The sequence below is a fragment of the Staurois parvus genome, unplaced genomic scaffold (assembly GCF_062004578.1).
Source record: "Staurois parvus isolate SC_StPar_1 unplaced genomic scaffold, SC_StPar_1.0 ptg000014l, whole genome shotgun sequence".
Classification (NCBI taxonomy): domain Eukaryota; kingdom Metazoa; phylum Chordata; class Amphibia; order Anura; family Ranidae; genus Staurois; species Staurois parvus.
In genome coordinates this window covers 48,210-70,035 of record NW_028317810.1, presented here as the reverse complement: position 1 = coordinate 70,035, position 21,826 = coordinate 48,210, and the positions used below count along the sequence as shown (strand labels likewise).

At 42.2% G+C, this 21,826-nt stretch overlaps 1 protein-coding gene across 1 annotated transcript in view; it reads left to right on the top strand.

The window, feature by feature from the left end:
* Nucleotides 1-4,062: 4,062 nt before the first annotated feature.
* The window catches only part of LOC149473462 (calcium release-activated calcium channel protein 1-like), a 27,263-nt gene continuing 9,499 nt past the window's right edge, over nucleotides 4,063-21,826 (top strand). Inside the window, exon 1 of the mRNA XM_089676445.1 lies at nucleotides 4,063-4,451. Coding sequence (XP_089532571.1) covers nucleotides 4,227-4,451 — 225 coding nt within the window. The 5' untranslated portion in view covers nucleotides 4,063-4,226. The remainder of the gene's footprint in view (nucleotides 4,452-21,826) is intronic.

The window sequence follows — 21,826 nt, the reverse complement described above, 5'->3', positions numbered from 1 at the left end:
GCTGCTCCCGTAGTGCATGGGTTAAAGCAAACTGTAACTTAAGCTTGAGCTTGTTTTTTTTTTGGATTTTATTAAGGGATGAATACCTTGGATGGGGTAAGGGATGTATGGGATGCCCAAGGGAATGGCGACTGATTATAATCTTCCTGGAACTATGTACAAGTCTCTTCAACAGCAAAAATTCTCTTCTTGGAGAGCTATCCAGCATTTCCCAAGGTACTACCCCAGTCCCCAGATACTCCTTTATCCAGCTGTACTGGGTGAATCCCTGGGCAGGGGATCCAGTGCCTGTCACTTTAAGTAGAAGACAGTCCCGGTTAGCAAGCTAATCCAGTTTCCCACTAGAGTGCTCCTTCCCCTTTCTGGCCCAGAGGGTGTAGGTCTACTCACTCAGTCCTCTGTCTGTGAACTGGTGGGTCGGTGGCTGCTCTCAGGCCTTCTGCTGGGCCGCTCCTTCTCTTCTACATAGATGGTCCTCGCTCTGAGGGCTGATGAGGTTCCGAGCTTTTCTCCTTTCCAGCTCTTCTGCCTGTAGGTGAGCCCCTTCTCATCTGGGCATGATCCCAAGCTCCTGCTCTCCAGCCTCTCACTTTATCTTCCCCTCAAACTCTCCTGCTGCTGAGCTGGCTCTCTCACATTCAAGGGCTGCCCTGGCTCAACGCAAAGCCTCCTGCTTGGGGATTGGCCATGGTCCCCTAAAAGGCCAGCCCCTCCTCACCTCCGCCCACTGCTTATAGAATCTTATCAAGGATCTCTAGAGCAGAGGGAGGTGTCAAGGAACTGACCTGCAGAGCCTCTCAGCCCTGACAAGAAATAACCCTCTGTCTCAGCCTTCCTAGCTGACAAACCTGAGCTAGCTCCCCCTAGCTACCTAGGAGGGTGCTACATTTGCATACACAGGAGTGATGTCATCTTGCACCGGTAAAGGAGGATGGCTGAAAACCGGCACATAGAAGAAGAAGCCAGCACTGGCAAGGGAAGGGAACTGTTGGATGAAAGGTGAGTCTTTAGCTCAGCTTTAAAGGAATGTGAAAAACGTCAGACTTACTGGCTGGATCGCCAGTTAATAAACTATGTTGGGGGGGAGGGTTTCAGAAAAACGGAGGCTGTTGTCACAGTTCACCTTTATGTCTCCTATGCATCACCACAATTATAGAACATGTATTTGCACGAGTCAGTGACAATGGTCACGGGGGCAAAAAGGGTGACTCTCCCGTCAGGGTGCACGCAACAAAAACATCTAGCAGGAGTATTTTCTTATATTAGGCTTTTATTATTGCCATGTTTTTTTTTCAGAAATACTTTTGCAAGGACATAGGGTTGCCACCTAATCCTTTTAAAACTGAACACATATTAATTACACAAGTTCTGAGGCCTATTCATTGCAAATAAGGCACTAAGTGAGTTTAATGGCTTCCCGACATCCTTATAGCAGACCTACTTCTGCAGGGCTGCAGAAAATCATGTATATATATATATGTTATTTTGCATTTCCGGGTAGGGAATGCGTGCACGCCACTCTACCCGCACCATCATTGCCGGCTACAGCTGTCAATTCACCGGGTCCTGGCAGGAGATTCCCCACAGGCACTTGGCGATCGCTGACAGGGGAGAGATCTGTATGTAAACAATACAGATCTCTCCCCTATCAGTACCAGCATGCTGCTTTGTATTGCTCTGCATAGCAGAGCAATACAAAGCACCATGCTTACATAGTAAAACAGCACATGTGAAACACACCCAGCACACAGTTAACCCTTTAATTGCCCTAGATGTTAACCTGCCCAGTGCCGATAGTACAGTGTCAGTGCTTTTTATTAGCATTGATCATTGTATTAGTGTCCACTGGGGATGTCAGTGGCAGTTAAGTCAGTTCCCCCCCAGTGTCAGAATAGCCGCTGTAGTCCTGGAGTCCTGCTGTAAGTCACTGATCGCTGCCAATACTAGTATAAAAAATATATATATATATTCCAGTATATATACCGCCATTTATAGATGCTATAACCTTCACGTAAACTAATTAATTTACACGTATTGGGATTTTTTTTTTGTTAGCAAAGACATGTCGCAGAATACATTTTGGCCTAAATTTTTGATGAAATATTTTTTTTAATTTTTACATTTTTTTACTGGACATGTTTAATAGCAAAAAGTCAAAAAGTTTTTTTTTCAAAATTGTCAGTCTTTTTTTGTTTATGCAAAAAAATTAAAAATGCAGAGGCAATCAAATACCACCAAAAGAAAGCTCTATTTGTGTGGAAAAAAGGACGTAAATGTCATTTGAGTGCAGCGTTTTTTCAGAAATACTTTAAGGCTCCATGCACACGGGATGTTTTGATAACACTGGTATTGTTAGCTGTGTAAAGTCACATTAAAAACGTGAGTTTTCCAGCTTTTTTTAGTGCTTTTGCATTAGTGTTTAGTTGCATTTTTTTCTCTGCGTTTGTGGTTTTTACCGTTCTTTTTTACCCCCCCCCCGAAAAAAAATTTTTAGGGTAAAAAAAAAAATCCAAAAACGACTGCTTGCAGTGTTTTACCACGATTTACCACGTTTTTCAGCATTAGAACGTTTTTACAGCTAAAAAACTCTTCTAGAATCCCACTAGTTCTGTTTTTTTTTTTCCAGCCAAAAAACGTTGACTACAGTCTATGTGTGCATGGCCACATAGGATAACATGCTGGGGGGTTTACTAGCTGTAGAAAAAAAATGTCAAAAGCCAAAAACAGCAGCTGTAAAAAGTCCAGTGTGCAAGAGGACTAAAAGTACATAGGGTTACAACCTCATCCCTTTAAAACTGAACACATATTAATTACACAGGTTCTGAGGCCTATTTATTGCAGATAAGGCTCTAAGCCTGGGTTCACACTGATGCAGTGTGGAATTCACAGTGTTTTCTGTGCGAATTCCGCAACACATCACAATCGCACCGTTCATGTGAACTGCTTCAGATGTTAACAACCCCCCGAAATTGGTCCACAAAACGCGGTGTGATGTGCAGAATCGGACCGCATAGTTGTGAATACCCATGCGATCCAATTCTAGTGCGGACCAAAAAAAGGGTCCTGAACCTTTTTGGTGCGGATGCGGTGAGATTAGAGACATACAGAATGTATGGCTCCAATCGCACCACATACAATTCGCATGTGATTTGCACATGAATGCGGTGCAGTTACTGTGTGAATCACATGCCATATACCGCACTGCATATATGTGAACCCAGGCTGAGTGAGTTTGATTAGCACTTTAATCAGCCACAGAACCTGTGTCATTAATATGTGTTCGGGTTTAAAGGGATGAGGTGGCAATCCTATGTGATCACCCAGTACATCAAAATAACAAGGCAATAGAGGGCTGTGCAGGGCCCATATGAGGCATTGAAGAATTGGACTCTTCAGTCTTTCCTTGCATTTGCCAAAACTTTGTAAGGGTCCTTTCACACAGGCATTCCGTTTTTTTTTCTTCAGTTCAGTCACGTTTTTCCAAAGAAAAAACAGATGAGTTTACATTCGTTTTTTCATCCGTTTACATCCGTTTTTCATCCGTTTACATTGGTTTACATCTGTTTAAATCCATTTACATCCGTTTTTCAACCTCTTATGTCCGTTTTCATCTGTTTCTGGTCCATTGACATCCGTTTTTTTGTCTGTTCCTGGGTTTTTTTGCGGAAGAAAAATAGGCTTTTTTTCCATTCAAAAAAATGGATGTTAACGGATGTAAAAAGATGTTCATCCGTTTACATTCTTAAATCCATAGAAATACATGGGGGTCCGTTTTCCATCCGTAAACAGACAGATTAAAAACAGACATATGGAATGCCTGTGTGAAAGAGGCCTAAAAAAAAGAAAAAAAAGGCACAAACGACATTGTTTTACTATGCCTACAACTGAAAGCTCACATTGTGCATGTTGTTTGGCAGAAATAAGTACAAGCCAACAGCTGACTGGCGGAAGTAAAGAAGCAAAGTTATAGCCACGCCCCAACCAAGGGGTTGGAAGTCAGCAGGATGGGTAGTAGGGCTGGCGGAAATAGAGAGCCGTTTCCGTGGTTGGCGGAAGTCACAGGCGCCTTGGTTGGCGGACGTTAGAGGAAGCTGAGCTGTAGCAATGTACAGAATTAGCGGGTGACGCCCTCTTTCGTTTGGAGCCTGTGTTGCCTCAGTAGCTGTGTAGCGGGTGTCTGGCAGTAGGATGAGGAGGGGGGTCGCGCAGTTCTAGGCGGCGGGCAAATGGTCCCGGAGCGCAGTGCGGTGCCACAGAAATCCCGCCCGCGCCCCCAGGAGGTGAAGGAGGAGGAGCTGTCCTACCCGGAGTGGATTAGCCGGAGTTACGTGGAGCTCATGAGTCTGAACGAGCACTCGATGCAGGCGCTGTCCTGGAGGAAGCTCTACCTGAGCCGGGCCAAGCTCAAAGCCTCCAGCCGCACCTCGGCTCTGCTCTCCGGGTTCGCCATGGTGAGGAGGGGGGCCCGGCTGTGCCGCCTCAAGGTTACAGCTGTCGTTGTGGGGGGGGGAGGGAGAGAGAAAGGGGGGCTTTGTCTTGATGGAATGGGGGCAGCAAGGCTAAAACTTCACACATAGGAACACCCACACATGGGCTGTATTATATTATATATATATATAATGTGTGTGTATTATATATTTATATATATGTGTGTGTGTATATATATATATGTGTGTATGTGTGTATATATATATATATATATATATATATATATATATATATAATCTCATCTGTGTGTATATTCTAGATGGATGTTGTTGGAGGGGAAGGATGTATGCATGTGATGACAGGATGTGAGTCGTCCATTGAGATGACAGATAGAGAAGTTGATGACATCCTGAGTGTGATGCCTCCCAGACACAGGACTTGTGCATCCTGCCCAGTGCACACCATCAGAAAACCATACAAACATACCGCCTTGGAAGCGATCGTGCGATAATCTGATCGCTAGTACATTGCTTTCGTCCGAAATTATTCAAAGGGACAAACACAGAAATGTTTCTCGTACGATACCAGAACATACGTTTTTTCATTTTAATCTGAAAATACAAATACATCACTTCCGAAGTTGTGTTCGGGCTTACAACTTTGTAACAAATTTTCATAACTTCAGTAAAACCTCTTTATTTTCCAGCATGCAAAAAAAAAAACGGATGGTCGTTCGCCTGATATTCTCATTGTGTGTAAAAGACTTAACACTGATCGCACTCTGATCACCTTCTCTGTTGGCTGCCAGGCCTCTCTTCAGCAATGGTGGGCACTATTTTTGACCGTTAGGCCTAGTACACACAATCGTACAAAAAATCCTGCTTTAGAGTCAATTGTATGAAAATCTGATAGTTGGTACGCTGATTTCTAGAGCCGGTTCATCCAAAATTATCCGAAGGGACAAAAGCAAAAAGTATTCTTGTACTAAACCAAATCGTACAATTTTTGTTTAATCCGTATGGTTTTCATCCAGAAATACTTCCGAAGTTGTGTTCGGTCCTACAACTTTTTAACAAATTTTCATAACTTTAGAAACCTTTTCATTTTCCATACAAGACCAGCATGCAAAAAAAAACCGGATGATCGTTCGCCTGATATTCTCATTGTGTGTACAAGGCTTAACACTGATCAGCTTCTCTCTTGGCTGCCAGGCCTCTAATCGGAAATGGAGGGCCCTTTTTTTTAACTAGTACACACAATCACACGCAGAATACTGCTTTTGAATCAATTGTACGATAATCTGATTTTTGGTACGCTGCTTTCGAGAGTTAATCACGACAGTTCATCCGAAATTATCCGAAGGGACAAATACAAAAATTGTTCTTGTACAGAACCAGATCGTACGAATTTTTGTTTAATCAGTACTGTTTTGTCCGAAAATACAATACATCACTTCTGAAGTTGTATTCGGTCATACAAGAATTTTTGTAAGTTGAGCAACGTTTTCATTTTCGATATGGAGACTAGCATGCAGGAAAAAAAAACAGACGATCATTGGTCTATTGTCATCATGTGTACGAGGCTTAAGTCTAGGGTCACACTGTAGTATGTGGTACGGCTCCCATTAGTGTGGGCTCAGTAGTCCATTCTTCCAAATGGGCTCCTGACCTGCATATCCTGCAGCGAGAGTCCCTGACCCTTTTTTTCCTTGAATCGCAGCTGCATGGAACAGAGTGGTGCTATTGCACAATACAGTTTCATGCACCTGAAAACGCACCACATTTTCCAATGCATGGGGTGCCTTTAAGAATTGTTGCGGGAACACGTGCAATGTACACACACTCCTGCCCCTGCTAGCCCTAGATTTGGCTCACATTACCCTAAAGCCTAGCACACGCCTGGAGAAAATTTGACTAAGGATCTTCTGATTTTCCACAAAGATGCATATCATGATGTAACCGACAATGGTATTACCTTGTATGAAAATTCTCAGCTTACGTAGGGAAATACTCTGTCTTCGTTACAATTTCTGTGTTTTTTGCCATCCTCTTCTGGGTCATTCTTTGCTTCTGATCATCTGTGGTGTTTTTTTTTTTTTCCATCGGATTATTTCTGTATGATTGCTTTACGCATTGAGCGAAAATCAGATTTTCACATACAGTAAAAAATTTCTATCACCTTCAGTTTTTTTTCTTCGGAATCGGCTGTCGAAAGCACTATATGAACGAACAGATAATCGGCCCTGTACAGAAATTTTCATACGATTTTCTTGTGTTTGGGTCTTTAGTGGAAAATGTTTCACTTTTCTCTGCAGTAGGGTTGCACCGATACTAAGCATTCGCACAAGTACTTGTACTCCGATACCTGAAACTAATACTTTTTGCGGTGCATTTTGAGCCCATGCAAAATGAATGGGCTCAAATCGCACTGCAAAGGATCGCATGTGATTTGAACAGGAATGCCAATCGCATGTTTTCCCTGTGGGTGCGATTTGAGCCTGCCCATTTTATAAGGTGCTGAAATCGCACCGCAAAGGAATCGATAATTGGTGTTGGCAAGTACTTGTGTACAAGTAATTGTACTCGCTGATGTAAAAAAAAAAAACCATATCTATGCAACCCTACTCTGCAGTCTAGTGCCCATGTTGGGCAGGCTTTGGGGGATGGTGCTTGACGTTGTTAGAATGGTTTTTTTTTTTTTTATGGAAATGTCGGTTACACTTCATTTCTATGCACCTCCTAAAAGCTAACTGATGTGTGAACAGAACACACAGATAACCATCATTTTTTGTGGGCCCCTGAGGGGAGCAGCATTTTCCTTCTGCTTAAAACACAGCTCCCCCGGACCCCCCCCCCCCCCACTCCTGGGGAGGAGTGTTACAGATGTCTCCAAACAGCAGCAGCACAAGGCTTCCCTTCTGATTGCTTTTTTCTAGACAAGCCTCCGCTTACGTCCCTTAGACCAGGGATGGGTCTGTCCCTCTGGAATCCATTTGGTTCCATTCTATACTGGATGTAGGTGCTGAGATCTTGTCACATAGCCCAGGATCCTACTTCTATCTAGCAATCAATCAATCTGTGCTCTGGTGGGAATTTACTAAAAGTGGAGCAGATAGAATGTGAAGAAGTTGTGCGTGGTAACCAACCAGCCCGTCTTCAGCTTGTTCAGTTAAAGGGTCAGATCACCTTTTTAGGAAAACTAAAAAGAACTTCTAGCACTCTCTGCACATCCCCTTCTCACCACAGCACTTGGTCCTTTGATTATCTTCTGCCACCCATGACAGATGGGGTTTATATACTAAAGTAGGAGAGTGCAGAATCAGGCTCACCTCTGCATAGAAACCAATCAGCTTCCAGGTTTTACTGCCAAACCCTAATTGTACTGAGGCTGAGGTTAGGAGCCGATTGGTTTCTAGGCAGAAATGAGCCTGATTTTGCAATCGGCTTCTAGCCTCAGTACAATTAGTCTTTGGCAGTAAAACCTGGGAGCTGATTGGTTTCTATGCAGAAGTGCGCCTGATTCTGCACTCTGCAGCTTTAGTAAATCCCACAGTGTAGCATTGAAAAACATCTGTACACAGTTGGAGGCTGTGTAGTATCATAATGGTGACCATGGGCACATGACTGTGCTGACTAATTAGGAGCTGTCTGTGCTCTCTTTGTTGCAGGATGGCATTTCAGAAAATAGAAGGGTGCAGATGAATGCGGTTTTCAAATGATCTGGGGGTGGGGGAAAAAAACAGATTCCTCCATCCACACAAACAAGGTGGACCAAGGAATCTGTTAGCCAGAAGGCCAAACAAAAAGAACAAAACACTAACAGTCTATGGTCAGCGTAACCCTTTATTTTTGAAAGGAAAAGCTGGAAGCGGGTTGGTTGCCATGCACAGCTGTTTCAGAACTCATCCATCTTAGTAAATGTCCCTCAGTCTTTCTAAATTCCCTCAGTCTAACTGAATGGGGGGGGGGGGGGGGGTAGAAATTGTCTTACATGGGATTGACCTCTTTGAAGAAAATCAAAATATGAGAGTGGTTGCATTCACAAGACTTCAGTGTAGTCAGGCTGATGACGGTAACCAAGGTCATCAGCACTTCAGATGATACAGAGCTAAGCCCACCAGAGAGCCCTTATGATCCTGTGATCAGCTTGTGCCAGACTGACATTACTCTGGAACAGCAGTGGACCTTTGTTTTTATTGCTGTGTTCCATTTAGGAAGGTCATATACAGTCTATGAGTACCTCAAGGGTAGAGTTCTGTATCTCATACATTTCAAAATTGTTGGCTTCCTTGTGGTATCTGCTGCTGGCTGTGGAAGCTTTTTATAGATCCTCACTAGAACGATGCATTTCTGTGTTGTCAACCATTCTTTGTAACAGGAGCAGTCATGTATGTGATGAAGGACATTTCTGTTATGTCTTTGTGATGGTGCTTCTGTAAGCCCAGGGTCCTATAGCATCTTCAGGAAATGTTGTTTGCCCTCCTCCCTATTTTTTTTCTTTGAAGGTCAGTGGTAATTACAATTTGGCTCCCTTTAACTCTATTACTGTGTCAGTTGTACAGTTCATCATGTCACACAGGACTGGCTGCTTACACTGCTTAATGGGAAGTCACATAACAGGCGTGCACACTGCTGTGCTATTAGATTAGGTTCCACAACTTTCCACACCACCCCCAGCCCACATACAAATTTGCTGTGTTCCTTAAACCTGTTACCTACATTTTCCATTTACTGCTGACATTTAAGATTGTCATTTGTTTTTCAAGCATGTCTCATAGAAGAGTTGTGTTCTTTGTGTGAACCTACTCATTTTCCATGCTGAACTATCATGTCTAATTATTACACAGCCAAGTCATGCTTTGACATCTTTTCACTATCCACCAATTCAAGGACCTCCTGAATATACAAGGCATTGTGGGGGTCAATTTGAGCAATAAAGATTTTTTGATGCTTTTGCATCTCCTTTGGATGCCTAACACATCCTAAGAAAGAGCAGTTGCCTTGGTTGCAAATAATGAGAGACCTCTATGCACACTTTCTTGTGCGTGTTTGGGATTTGCGATGGTATTTACAATTGTCCGTGTTAGTATTTTTCATTGACTCTAGCATTTTCGTTATTATGAATACAGGAATAAAGGGAAGCAGAGCTGTTTTCAACAGCACCGTACGTTGGTATTTTTTCATGTCAAATATAAACCCTGGTTGGTCTTTGTTAAGAGGCTTCACTTTTGTGTCATATTTTAGGAATTTCCCGTAGTGTCTGTCACCCAGCCTCTAGGTGTAGATACAAACTAATTAGGTATACTTAACAGCTTTCTGTTTAGTGTAATACATATTGTAGAAATCTTGTTCGCTGCATTTGTATGTGGTTTGTGGTGAGTGGATCTTAAAGCAAACTCCGGGCAAAAACTTCTTTACATGTCCTTGTTGCTGATTTCCTACCTTCACTGAATATGCTATCCATCTTCTGGCTCACTTTGTGGTTGCTCTGAAATAGCCTATTCATTTCAAATCATTAATTGTCATTGGTTTCCTGTTTGTAACGCCAGTGGCTTCTCTGCTTCCTATTCCCCCAGCCACTGGTCTTGGCACATCCCTTTCTTTAGTTCTTTCTCCAGGAAGCCGTGATGTAATTCAGCCCTGCTTACAGTGGTAGGTGGACCGAGACTCTGACACATTCAACATGTACAGGCCTAGTGTACCCCCCCACATTCACAATTCCCTGTGGTTGATGGGAACTTTAGTTTCCTTTTACTGCGGAGGGAGAGAGGAGAGGATATGATGTAATCTCTGCTGTTATACCACCTTCCTTAGCAGAGCAGATGCTGTTCTCTTTTGAAATACAGAAATGAGGTCATGAAAATTAAATTAGACTTTTCTCCTAATTGGTAAGAATTTTGAAAACTTAACAGTTTAGTGTTTGTTTCGTTTTTTGGGTTTTTTTAACCTTTCCCAGAGTTCTTCTTTAAGCTACCCATACACGGCTTGAATCTTGGCTGATTTTGCTGAATAGGACGCAATTCGAAGCATGGGTGGCACTATCTGGCTCAACAAAGTCGACTTAAAAGTTGACTGAGCTGAGCCGAAAAGTATCGATCAAGCAGTCACTGTATCCTAGAAATAAGAGGTGTGGCGCTACACCTCTATATATTTCTGGTTTATTTTGAAGGCTTTATTGGTACCTTTTTGTGTTTTAGCAGCTTGATTTTAGGAGCGCTCACTATCTCTGTTTCATTTATACAGTCACTGTATCCTATCAGATACTGTCTCTGTTGGGGTTTTCAGAATGAACAGGTTGCTTTAACAAACGCTTGCGTTACAGTGCATGCCTTAATAAATACAAAACTGTGAAGGGGTCCCTAATGCAGCATTTTATTTTTTATATACCGGTGTAAATATATGGTATATTATCTTTGCAGTGTAATTTAAAATAATTACAGCTGGTTTTCCTTTTTGACAAATGGGCTTTTTCAAACAGTTATTTTCTTGTAAATGTATTTAGAGTTTTCTCCTCTGGAAAGTGCCCTAGCCCTAGGTTTAGCTGTTAAGCCGATGCATAGTTTGGGATTATGAAATGCAAGTATTAATAGATTAGGACATTTCTGCAGTGCTGCTTGGAACATGATTTCCATTGCAAGATGTAGATCTCAAGAGACGAAAAAAGGTGACTTTTTTGAGAAATGCATATGAAAAAAGAGAGAAATCCTAGAAAAATCATGTGCTAAAAGGCATTTACAGCCTGTCAGAAGTACGGTACAGTTACTTCCCAGGCTGCTTAGATTAGTAGGGATATAGGAACTCCGATATTGCACAGAGAGATTCTGGCAAGATCACATATACTGTAGCTCCAGTAAACTATTCACATAAATTCTAGTTTCCACTGGGAGTGTCCCAACTGGTCAGAAATACTTATTGGAGAATATATTCCGTGATCAAATTGCTCACTAATCTTAATATTTCCCTAATCAGCAACATGAGATGAATGGTCCTTCTTCTCTCTTCAGGAACACAAGTCAAGAGATTAAACCCCTCACACCCCTTACTTTGTGTTTTAGCACATCCAAGAGTATACTGAAGTGATTCTTGTTTTCCTTCCTTTGACCAGATGGCTGTTGGGTCAGTGATCCCCCCCATGGTCCCAGATTTGCTGCATCCTAACTGGATATTACAAGGTAAAGAAAATCTGGAATCTGCTGCACTCTTCAATCTTTATTTGTTATAGGTAAAAATCCATATCACAGACATTGTCAGGGACACAAAGGTTTCATTCTAAAAACTAGTGCTTATTCATAACCACCAAGATTGATGAGTGCAGCGAATTCCGGATTTTCTTTACCTTGCAGTTTCACAGAAGAGCTGTGTGTGCACCTTCACTGTAATGATCAGTGGATGATCTATACTACTCTAATAATGGAATCTTCTATTCCTCGTACCAGTCCATCCCCCACAGTTATTACCTTTTGTACCACTAGCCCCTCCTTCTTAGATTGCAAGCTCCAAGGAGCAGGGCCCTTCTAACCTTCTTGTATTGTTGCTGTATTGTCTCCTGTTATATTGTAAAGCGCTGAGCAAACTGTTGGCGCTATATAAATCCTGTATAATAATCATAATACTACTCACCTAGAGCGGCTTTGCTCTGTGTGTGCTTCTAACTGGATATTACCTTGAGGAGTCCCCCATTTTTGGACAGAGGTAATGCCTATACCAGAATCTTGCTCCCACACTTATACTTGACAACTCTTTAAGCCCCCAGCTTTGACCTCTGTTTTGCCTCTGGGTTTAGCTATATCTTGGTAGAGGTGGTATTCAGATGGTTCCCACGCCGCCAAGTAGTTTGGCACCCTTCCTCCTTTGGGCTACTTCCTGATTGCATTCAGCAGGACCTCGGTGGGCACTGAAGGGTGTCACTCCGCATCTGATGTCACTTTTGGCCTTTGGTTTGGTGTCACATTTACCTGAGCTCTGTGGGGAGAGGCAGACAAAAGTCAGCTTTCTCATTTTCAGGGTGGCTCTTTTCTTATTGTCATCATTTGCCTCTTTCAAGGTTCATCATATAGGTGCCTTTGATTACAGCTAGGCTGTGATTGAGAACATTTGAGCAACTGTTACAGGCAGTTAATGCAACTGAACAGATTCCTAATCCTCCCTCAGTACTGTCTGTGCAAAATAGGATATACAAGGGTTTGCAGGAGCAGCAGGGCAGAATGCATTGTTCCTTTCCATCAATCTCTCAAGCTTTTAATCCTGAGAATTCTCAGGAACCAGAAAGGGAAATTTCTCAGGAACCAGAAAGGAATCCAGGAAAGAACCAGAAAATTAAATTTATGTGCCATCGGCGAAAAAGTGTTTTCCCTTTCCTAAAGAGGATAAGAATTTCTTAAACTTGTTGAGACTCTAGCACCAGTTTCCAAAAATTCAGATTTATCCTTTGAAGATTAGGGCACTATCAGATCAGATAAACCAGAAGGCAAAGGCTTTGCTACATGGGGTCTGGGATGCTAGCACCTCCTCCATGGCTCCAGATGTGGTGGTAGAATCTTCAAATGCTTTTTTTTTTTATTCTAGCAAAAACAAGCCTTTACAACCACTTTAAACAGGCCTCCCTTAGCTTTTGCATTCTTAAGGCTTGACATTTGCTGAGCTACAGGATTTTTCAGAAAAAAAAAACACAGTAAAAAGCCACATTTTAGCATGTGAATTAACGCCAGGCAAGGGAACGCGCATTAACGCACATGCAAAAATGTGGCTTTTTACTGCGTTTTTTTTATTCTGAAAAATCCTATAGCTCAGCAAACGTCAGGCCTTAAGAAGACAAAAGCTAAGGGAGGCCTGTTTAAAGTGGTTGTAAAGGCTTGTTTTTGCTAGAATAAAACATTTTTATACTTGCGCTGTGCAGTGGTATTACACAGAATGGCCCCTTACCCCCTTTTTTGTGGGGTTCCCTGTCGGTGCTGTCTTCTCCTCCCCTCCCAAATATCCCTCTATGGAGACACAGGTGTGGGCTTGCTCCCAAGCCAGACTTTGAGCATCCATAGCCAGCATTAGTGAAGAGCAGAGATTGCCAACAATGGCTGCAGAGCCTGGACAATGATGTCACTCATAGACTTACTATGGGTATGATTTGCATGTGTAAGCCAAGTGCATATATGCAGATGTGGGCGTGCATGTAAATCAACCGCATTGCTGCAGCAGCACACAAAACGCATGCTACACAGAAAATGTGCAGGGGTGCCATTTACTCTTAATGGCATCCCCATGCACTGAAAAATGCGACACAATTTCCATGCAGCCATGTTTTTAAAAGGTGCACGGACCTTTTCTCTGCAGGAAATGCAGGCACAGCAGCCCATTCAGATGAGTGGGCTGCCGTGTCCACACGGAGTGCCACATATATGTGAACCTAGCCTTAACTCTAACAAAGATAATGACTGATGCAAGGATCAGCGTAGGGAAGAGGGCTTTCCTTTTTTCTTTTTTTTTTTTTTTTTCTTTTTTTTTACCACCAATGACAATCTTTTGCGGCAAGCCCCTGTGTGTTGCAGCTAATGAGGGACAGTTATCTTCTAGAGTTTCCGACCAAAACAAAAACCTTTTTTCACACCAGACTGATGAGAGACCAGAGCAAGGCAGAGGCCTTAACACTGTGCATTGAGGCATTTTACCAGCAAGCGGTAATTTCAGTTTCCCCAGATAGATCCTTCAGCGTTCATATTCCCACATCTGCCTTTTTTAAAAAAAAAAAGTCCCCTGGGAAATATTGTATGATTATCAAACTGAGAAAGTATTTTTCTCAGTGAGAAAAACCCTGGGGATATGTTCGTGGCCTCTTTGGATTTAAGGGACACATATTTGCACATTCTCATTTATCCAGTGCATCAGAAGTACCTGCGATTTGTGGTCTGGACATAGAAGGGGGATGCAACACTGGCTGTTCAAAGACTTGTCTTTCGGCTGCATTCAAGGTCTTCAGATTTTGTCATATATCATGACATATCTGTGTCTCCAGAAGATTGCTTGAATCCTTTGCTTAGACCGCATTCTCTTCTATGCCTCATCAAGGGAAATAGTTTTAGCAGACCCTGCACCAGGCGATAGTCATGCTAACAGAGTTGGGGTGGCTATATAATGTGGAGCAATCATTCCTGGAGCTGGCCGAGAAAACTCTCCTAGCCTACCTGATCAATTCTATTAAATATGCCATCCCATCTAAAAGTTGTTGGGACTTATAACTTCCTCTATCCTGGTCCTCACTTGGGCCCAGCTTCATTTGAGGGATCTCCTATCTTTCCATACGTCATCCTGGCAATGAAAAAGTTGTTGGACAAAAGGGTCACCCTGCCTTCAGGCCAATCTTTGACATCATACAGAACCCCGAAAATCCTTTTATATGCACCGCCGAGACAGAGATTAAGTTCTCCTCTCCCCAAGAGAATTTTCTATGCTATTTGCAAGGGGGCAGGGCTTGGGTTTAGTTGTCTCCTTTAATAGATTCCCACAGTTGCTGGCATTTGGGGATGGGGGTGCGCACCCAATGTCACCTGGCATAGGGAGTTTTGAAGAAGGCATCATCTTCAACTCTCAAAGAACTCAGCAATGAAAAAGGCTCTCTGGGCCTTTCTGACCCCAGTAAGAGACTGTGAGGTTCTGATATTCTCAGACAACGCGACTGGAGTGGCCTACCTGAATCTTCAAGGGGGTACCTTATCCCCTCCCCCCTTGCAAATAGCATAGAAAATTCTCTCTTGGGGAGAGGAGAACTTGATCTCTGTCTCGGCAGTGCATATAAGAGGTTCTCTTAAACTCCAAAGCAGATTTTCTCTGCTGGAAGCCTGTTAATCAGGGCAACTGGGAATTAAATCAGCAGATTTCTTACTAGATTACAGACAGATGGGACATGCCCTCCATAGACCTTATTGCTCTAAGAGCAAACGGGAAGGTAGAATGTTCGCTGGAGAACGAATTTGGGACCCTTGGGGTAAATGCAATGTCAGAGTTCAGCCTTGTTTATGCATTTCTTCCTCTAGCTTGGATCCCAACAGTCATTCAGAAGTTGCTAGTCCAGGTGAAGACTAATCGTGAGAAACATTGAATTATTAATCTGTACCAGTGTGCAAAAGTGTATTTGCTCTGTAAGAATAAATTGCCTCTAATGTTGGGTGTCCTACATGTGGTTGCTGTTGCGACATGTAAAGCTCTTAGTTCACTTTTTTTATGTTCTTGAATGGGATGCTTCGGGATTGTGCAGAATTTTAAAGGGTGCCTTGACTAAGAGGAGGTTGAGAAACCATGCACTAGACCAGTGTTTCTCAACCCTTTTTCATTTGAGGCACACCATTCTAAAATGTAAAAAAACAAAACTAAGTTTTACATAACAGCAACAGCATCCACATACTTTGGACACTACACCATGTTCCAAATTATTATGCAAATTATATTTTTCTCATTTACCTAAATAATTGATGTAAATAACAGCATAATTCTCATGTTATCAACTATTAAGAGTACAATTCAAATTTTATTGAACAAACCTCCTAATGATAACAGTATTTTTTTTAAACATAAAACACTTCCAATGACTGTTCCAAATTATTACGCACAGTAAGTTTCAAAACAATTTATAGGTTGTAAAGAACTGAAAATTGTCATTTGTTGTGTTTGCAGCATATTTACTGAAATCAAAAGCTATTTCAGTCAAACTTTTAACAACATTTTAACTTTTTAACATTTTAACAGGTCAGGTTACATTGTAACATAGGACCCCTTATTTGATAGCAGCGTCACAAGTCTTGCATCCATTGAACTTGTGATTTTTTTTTTTTGGACAGTTTCTGCTTGAATCTGTTTGCAAGATGTCAGAATAGCCTCCCAGAGCTGCTGTTTGGATGCAAACTGCCTCCCACCCTCATTAATCTTTTGCTTGAGGATGCTCCAAAGGTTCTCAATAGGATTGAGGTCAGGGGAGGATGGAGGCCACACCATGACTCTCTCCTTTTATCCCCATAACAGCCATTGATGCAGAGGTATTCTTTGCAGCATGAGATGGTGCATTGTCATGCATGAAGATGATTTTATTACGGAAAGCATAGTTCTTCCTTCTGTACCAGGGAAGAAAGTGGTCAGTCATAAACTCCACATACTTTGCAGAGGTCATCTTTACACCTTCAGGGACCCTAAAGGGGCCGACCAGCTCTGTTCCCATGATTCCGGCCCAAAACATGACTCCAACACCGCCTTGCTGACATCGCAGCCTTGTTGGAACAGGGTGGCCGTCCACCAACCATCCACTACTCTATCCATCTGGACCATCCAGGGTTGCACGGCACTCATCAGTGAACAGGACTGTTTGAAAATTAGTCTTCATGTATTTTTCTGCCCAATGCAGCCGTTTCTGCTTGTGAGCATTGGTTACTGGTGGCCGAATAGAAGGTTTATGCACAGTTGCAAGACTCTGGAGGACTCTACACCTTGATGTCCGTGGGACTCCAGAGACACCAGCAGCTTCAAATATCTGTTTGCTGCTATGTAATGGTATTTTAGCAGCTGCTCTCTTGATCCGATGCATGGATCTGGCAGAAATCTTCCTCAATGTGCCTTTATCTGCACAAACCCGTCTGTGCTCTGAATCAGCCACAAATCTCTTAATAGTGCGATGATCACGCTTAAGTTTTCATGAAATATCTAATGTTTTCATACCTCGTCCAAGGTATTGAACTATTTCACTCTTTTCGGCAGCAGAGAGATCCTTTTTCTTCCCCATATTGCTTGAAAATGGTGCTCTGCAGAATAATGTGGAACACCCTCCTGTAGTAGTTTTTCCTTAAATTGGGCTCACCGGCCAATCGAATTATCACAGGTGTCCGAGATTGTTTTCCGTGATCAAAAGAGCCCTGACACACAATGCCATCCATGAGTTAAACTGAAAAACAAAATATTTAATCTTTGTGACACTTAAATAGAATTTGCATAATAATTTGGAACAGGGTGTAAACATCAGAGGTGCTTTATTCTTCCAAATCAAATACACCTTTGCACACTGGTAGTGACTAGTATTTCAGTCTTTTTCTTCTTCCTCAGTTTCTCTCCTTCAATCAGCCAATGTGAACCAAGTGCTGATGGTGAGGGGCAAACAAGGGTGTTGTGCAGGTGCCCAGCGATTAGGTCATTGGTTGCTAGGATGTCAGCAGCTAGAAGATAGTAATGGTGCACAATGAAAACCTGTGGTTTTGTGTAACCCAAAGACAGGCTTCATCACCCACTGGCTTGTATACAGTTTTGGTCAATTTTCCAAGGCACCCTCATTGAAAAAGGCCGTGCTAGACTATTTTATCATAACAGTCTTCCTATAATATATGTGATTTAAAGGTATTTTATGCATGTAAAAGCAGAACTTCACTCTCTCAATTACCGTATTTTTCGCTCCATAAGACGCACCTAGATTTTAGAGGAGGAAAACAAGAAAAAAATATTCTAAACCAATGGACTGCAGACATAGTTCAGATGACCAGAGATTGCGGACATAGTACAGGGGATGACCAGAGATTGTGGACATAGTACAGGGGATGACCAGAGATTGTGGACATAGTACAGGGGATGACCAGAGATTGTGGACATAGTACAGGGGATGACCAGAGATTGCGGACATAGTACAGGGGATGACCAGACACTGCGGACATAGTACAGGGGATGACCAGACACCGCAGACCTTTGGGGAGTTGGTACCTGAATTTGACAGGTACCCGCTCCCACTTCTGTGGAGTTGTCCTCCCCATAGTCTTGTGGGACACGACAGGTCCCAGAAGACTACAGGTGGCCATTCAAAAAGCACAGCGATTCTCGCACATGCTCAGTGAGCACCCGGCTGTGAAACCGCAAGCTGTCACAGCCGGGTGCCCACACTGAAGATGCCGGCGCTGGGGAGAGAAGACAGCCAGTGAAAGCAGGACACCGCTGGACCAAGGAACAGGTAGGACGGAGGAGCTGGTTCTTCTGCACAGTAGCGCCGAGCGGCCGGCCCGGTATTCTAATACGGCGGCGATGGTAATACTGGGCTGTCCACTCCATATTCGCTTCATAAGACGCACAGACATTTTCGCCCATTTTTGGGGGAGGGAAAAAGTGCATCTTTACGGAGCGAAAACTATGGTAACATTGATATAGTTTTAATCGTTATGCTGTTGGCATTAGTATATAGGAAAGTATATCATATTTCATGGTTTTTAAACCCTTTTTTTTTTTTAAAGCATTTCTTCAGTTACTTTCTGGTTTCCATGCCTAGGCAAATGATGGCATACATTGCAGGAGTCTTCAGGAGGGTTTTTTTTCAGCTAAGCACACTCTCCTGCATGTAAGTCTAAGCTAAAGGCAGATGGATTCCAGCAAATAAATCTGCCCTTACGCAAGATGGCCACCGCCAGAAATGCTCAGGGGGCGCTTTTCAAAGGGATTTCTCAGCAAAAAAAGGATGGAGACATGGTAGGATGGGTGAGTTTGCTTTTGAATATTAAAAATTAATTAGTGTTTTGGGCTTGTGGTGCCTAGATGCAGTGTAGTTTTGCTTTAACCACTTCTTGACCAAAAAGACGGCTACAGCGTGGCTCTCCAGTTCTGGGAAGACATCCATGGACGTCGTCCTACATGCGCATATCAGGCACGCTCTGTGACCACTGTGTCTATTGGACATAGCTGATCACAGATCCCAATAAAGGGCCAATCACAGCGGCCCTTTACCACATGATTAGCTGTGTTCAATCATAGCTGGTCACATGTAAACAAACTTGCTGGCTATTGGTATTTCCTTTCCACACACTGGCTTTGTGTGAAGAAAGAGCTGATTACTGGCCAGTGTGACAGAGCACAGTGAGTACATTGTTTACACTGATAATCGGGGAAGAAATCATCAGTGCTGCCTCATCAATTCCCATTAGTGGACATCAGTGAATAAGAAAAATTACATATTTGCAAACTTTTAAAACCGAAACGAAGAAACCTTTTTTTTATTTTTTTCTTGTTATTGTTTTTTTTATTTCTTTATCAAAAAATAAAAAACCCATTGGTGATTTATATACCACCAGAAGAAAGCTATATCTGTAAAAAAAAAAATTATAAAATTTAATTTAGGTAGTGTTGCATGACTGAGTAATTGTCATTCAAATTGCGACAGTGCTGAAAGATGAAAATTGGCCTGGACTGGAAGGGGGTGAAAGTGCCCGGTATTCAAGTGGTTAATTTCCTGTAAAAACCTCCCAATCCTGAGACTGCTGCTAGGAGCTGCCATCATGAATGTGAATAGAACTGGCCACACCACCGCTATTCACTTTTTTAAAACACACTATTCCTCTGAATGAAAGCATTCCACAAGTGTCTGGTGGAATACTGTCCTTTGGAGTAGAATGAAACTTTATTTTTTAAAACATAAAGTGAATTCTGCCATTTCTTTTAACCATTAGCTGCCTGGCCTATAGCTGTTTGGCGGCCGCAAAAGTGCTGCAGATTTCCGGGGTATACGCCATCTGGCGTCCTCCCGCACATGCGCAGTTCGCGCGGTTGCAGAGCCGCGCAGCGGCGCAATCTGTCACCGGCCGTGTACCTCGGACATGGCCGATGACAGATCTGAGTACCGGCCCCCGTTGCCGGTACCATGTGACCAATCACAGCAGGTCACATGACAGTTGTATACAATGGATGGCTTCATTCATGCCATTCATTGTATACTAGTGCCTAGCTGTGAATGGTCACAGCAGGTCACATGCACATGTCATGTGATTAGCTGTGGCCAAATTACAGCTAAGCACAAAAAAAAAAAAAAAACCTGAATGAATCGATGTCATTCAGGTAAATGCTTGCTTATAGCAAAGTAATTCTTTGCTATAAGCAAATTGTGTTAAAAAAAAAAATACTGATCACTTCCCCAAAGTAGTACAATGTTACTATGGTAACATTGTACTACTTTGGTCATAGTGAAATATAAAAAAAAATCTTAAAAAAAAAAAAAAAAATGTAATAAAAAATTAAAAATAATAAAAAAAAAATATATATATTTTTTTTTTTTTCATACTGTCACCACTCAGTGTCCTTGTTCACCGCTATGCCAGTTATATGATGATGCTGTACTGCACTGGTGACAGTATGTAAAAAAAATTATTTTTTTAATTTTCCGAACAAATTATGACAAAAAAAATACAACTTCAAAAAACTCGCCATTCCTCTTATGAAGTACGTCGGACTGTCTACTCTGCAAAAAGGGGTCATTTGGGGGATATCTATACTGTTCTCACTTTCTTGGACCTCAAGAAATTAGATTGGCTGTCAATACTTCAGGATTGATCAATTTTCAGATCTATACCATAGTTTGTGAACTCTATAACTTTCCTACAAACTAAAAAATACATCCTAATTTGGGTTATTTTCACCAAAGACATGTAGCAGAATACATCTTGGCCTAAATTTATGAAGAACAATTATTTATTTGTAAACTTTTATAACAGAAACAAAGAAAAACGTGTTGTTTTTTTTTTTAAATTTTTGGTCTTTTTTTGTTAATTTAGCAAGAAATAAAAACCCCAGCATATACCACCAAAAGAAAGCTCTAGTTGTGTGAAGAAAATGATAAAATTTTAGTTTGGGTACAATGTTGTATGACCGCGCAATTGTCATTCAAAGTGTGAGAGCGCTGAAACGTGAAAACTGGCCTGGGCAGGAAGGTGTAAAATTGCCCGGTATTGAAATGTTTAAACATTACTTTGGGAGATGAGCAAGTCTTCGGGAGTCTCCCGGTGAGCCCAATCACATTGACTGGTTCATGTAAGCTAAGCATGTCAGCCTAGATGAAGAGCAATTCTTTTCTGTCTACTTAGATGTGATGTCAGCAGTCTTGGCTCAAATGACACCCTTTAGCAGCCTTACCCCAGTGGGTTTTGGAGGGGCAATTGCAGCTAAACTTAATCGGGGTCAGTGGAAAGTTTATCCCCTGCATTAGTGGTCAGTAGGAGGAATGTCCCCTTACAAATGATCTTTTTAGCTGTAAGGGTGACATTCTGATCACCACTGTATCATCATGCTACTAGCTCTGTTAAGTTGCAGGTATTGTCCAATGGGGGTGGTCAATCACCCACCGCTCAAGGATCCCTGGTTGGGAATGGCTGCACTATAGTATTTCATTTCACAGCTACGTAAAAAATAGTGTAGGGAAGCTTGACCAGCACCAAGGTGAATACTTCCAGAAGAAGAGGGCAATGACACACAAGCAGGGAGGGGATTATTCTAAGGACTTTGACTCTCTGGGGTAGTCAGATTTTCTAATAAACATGTTGCAAATTAATAAAAACATTTATGCAAAGGTAAGACACTTAAATTTAGCACTTGAGTTATTTGATTTCCCTGTACCTTTTACATGCATATTG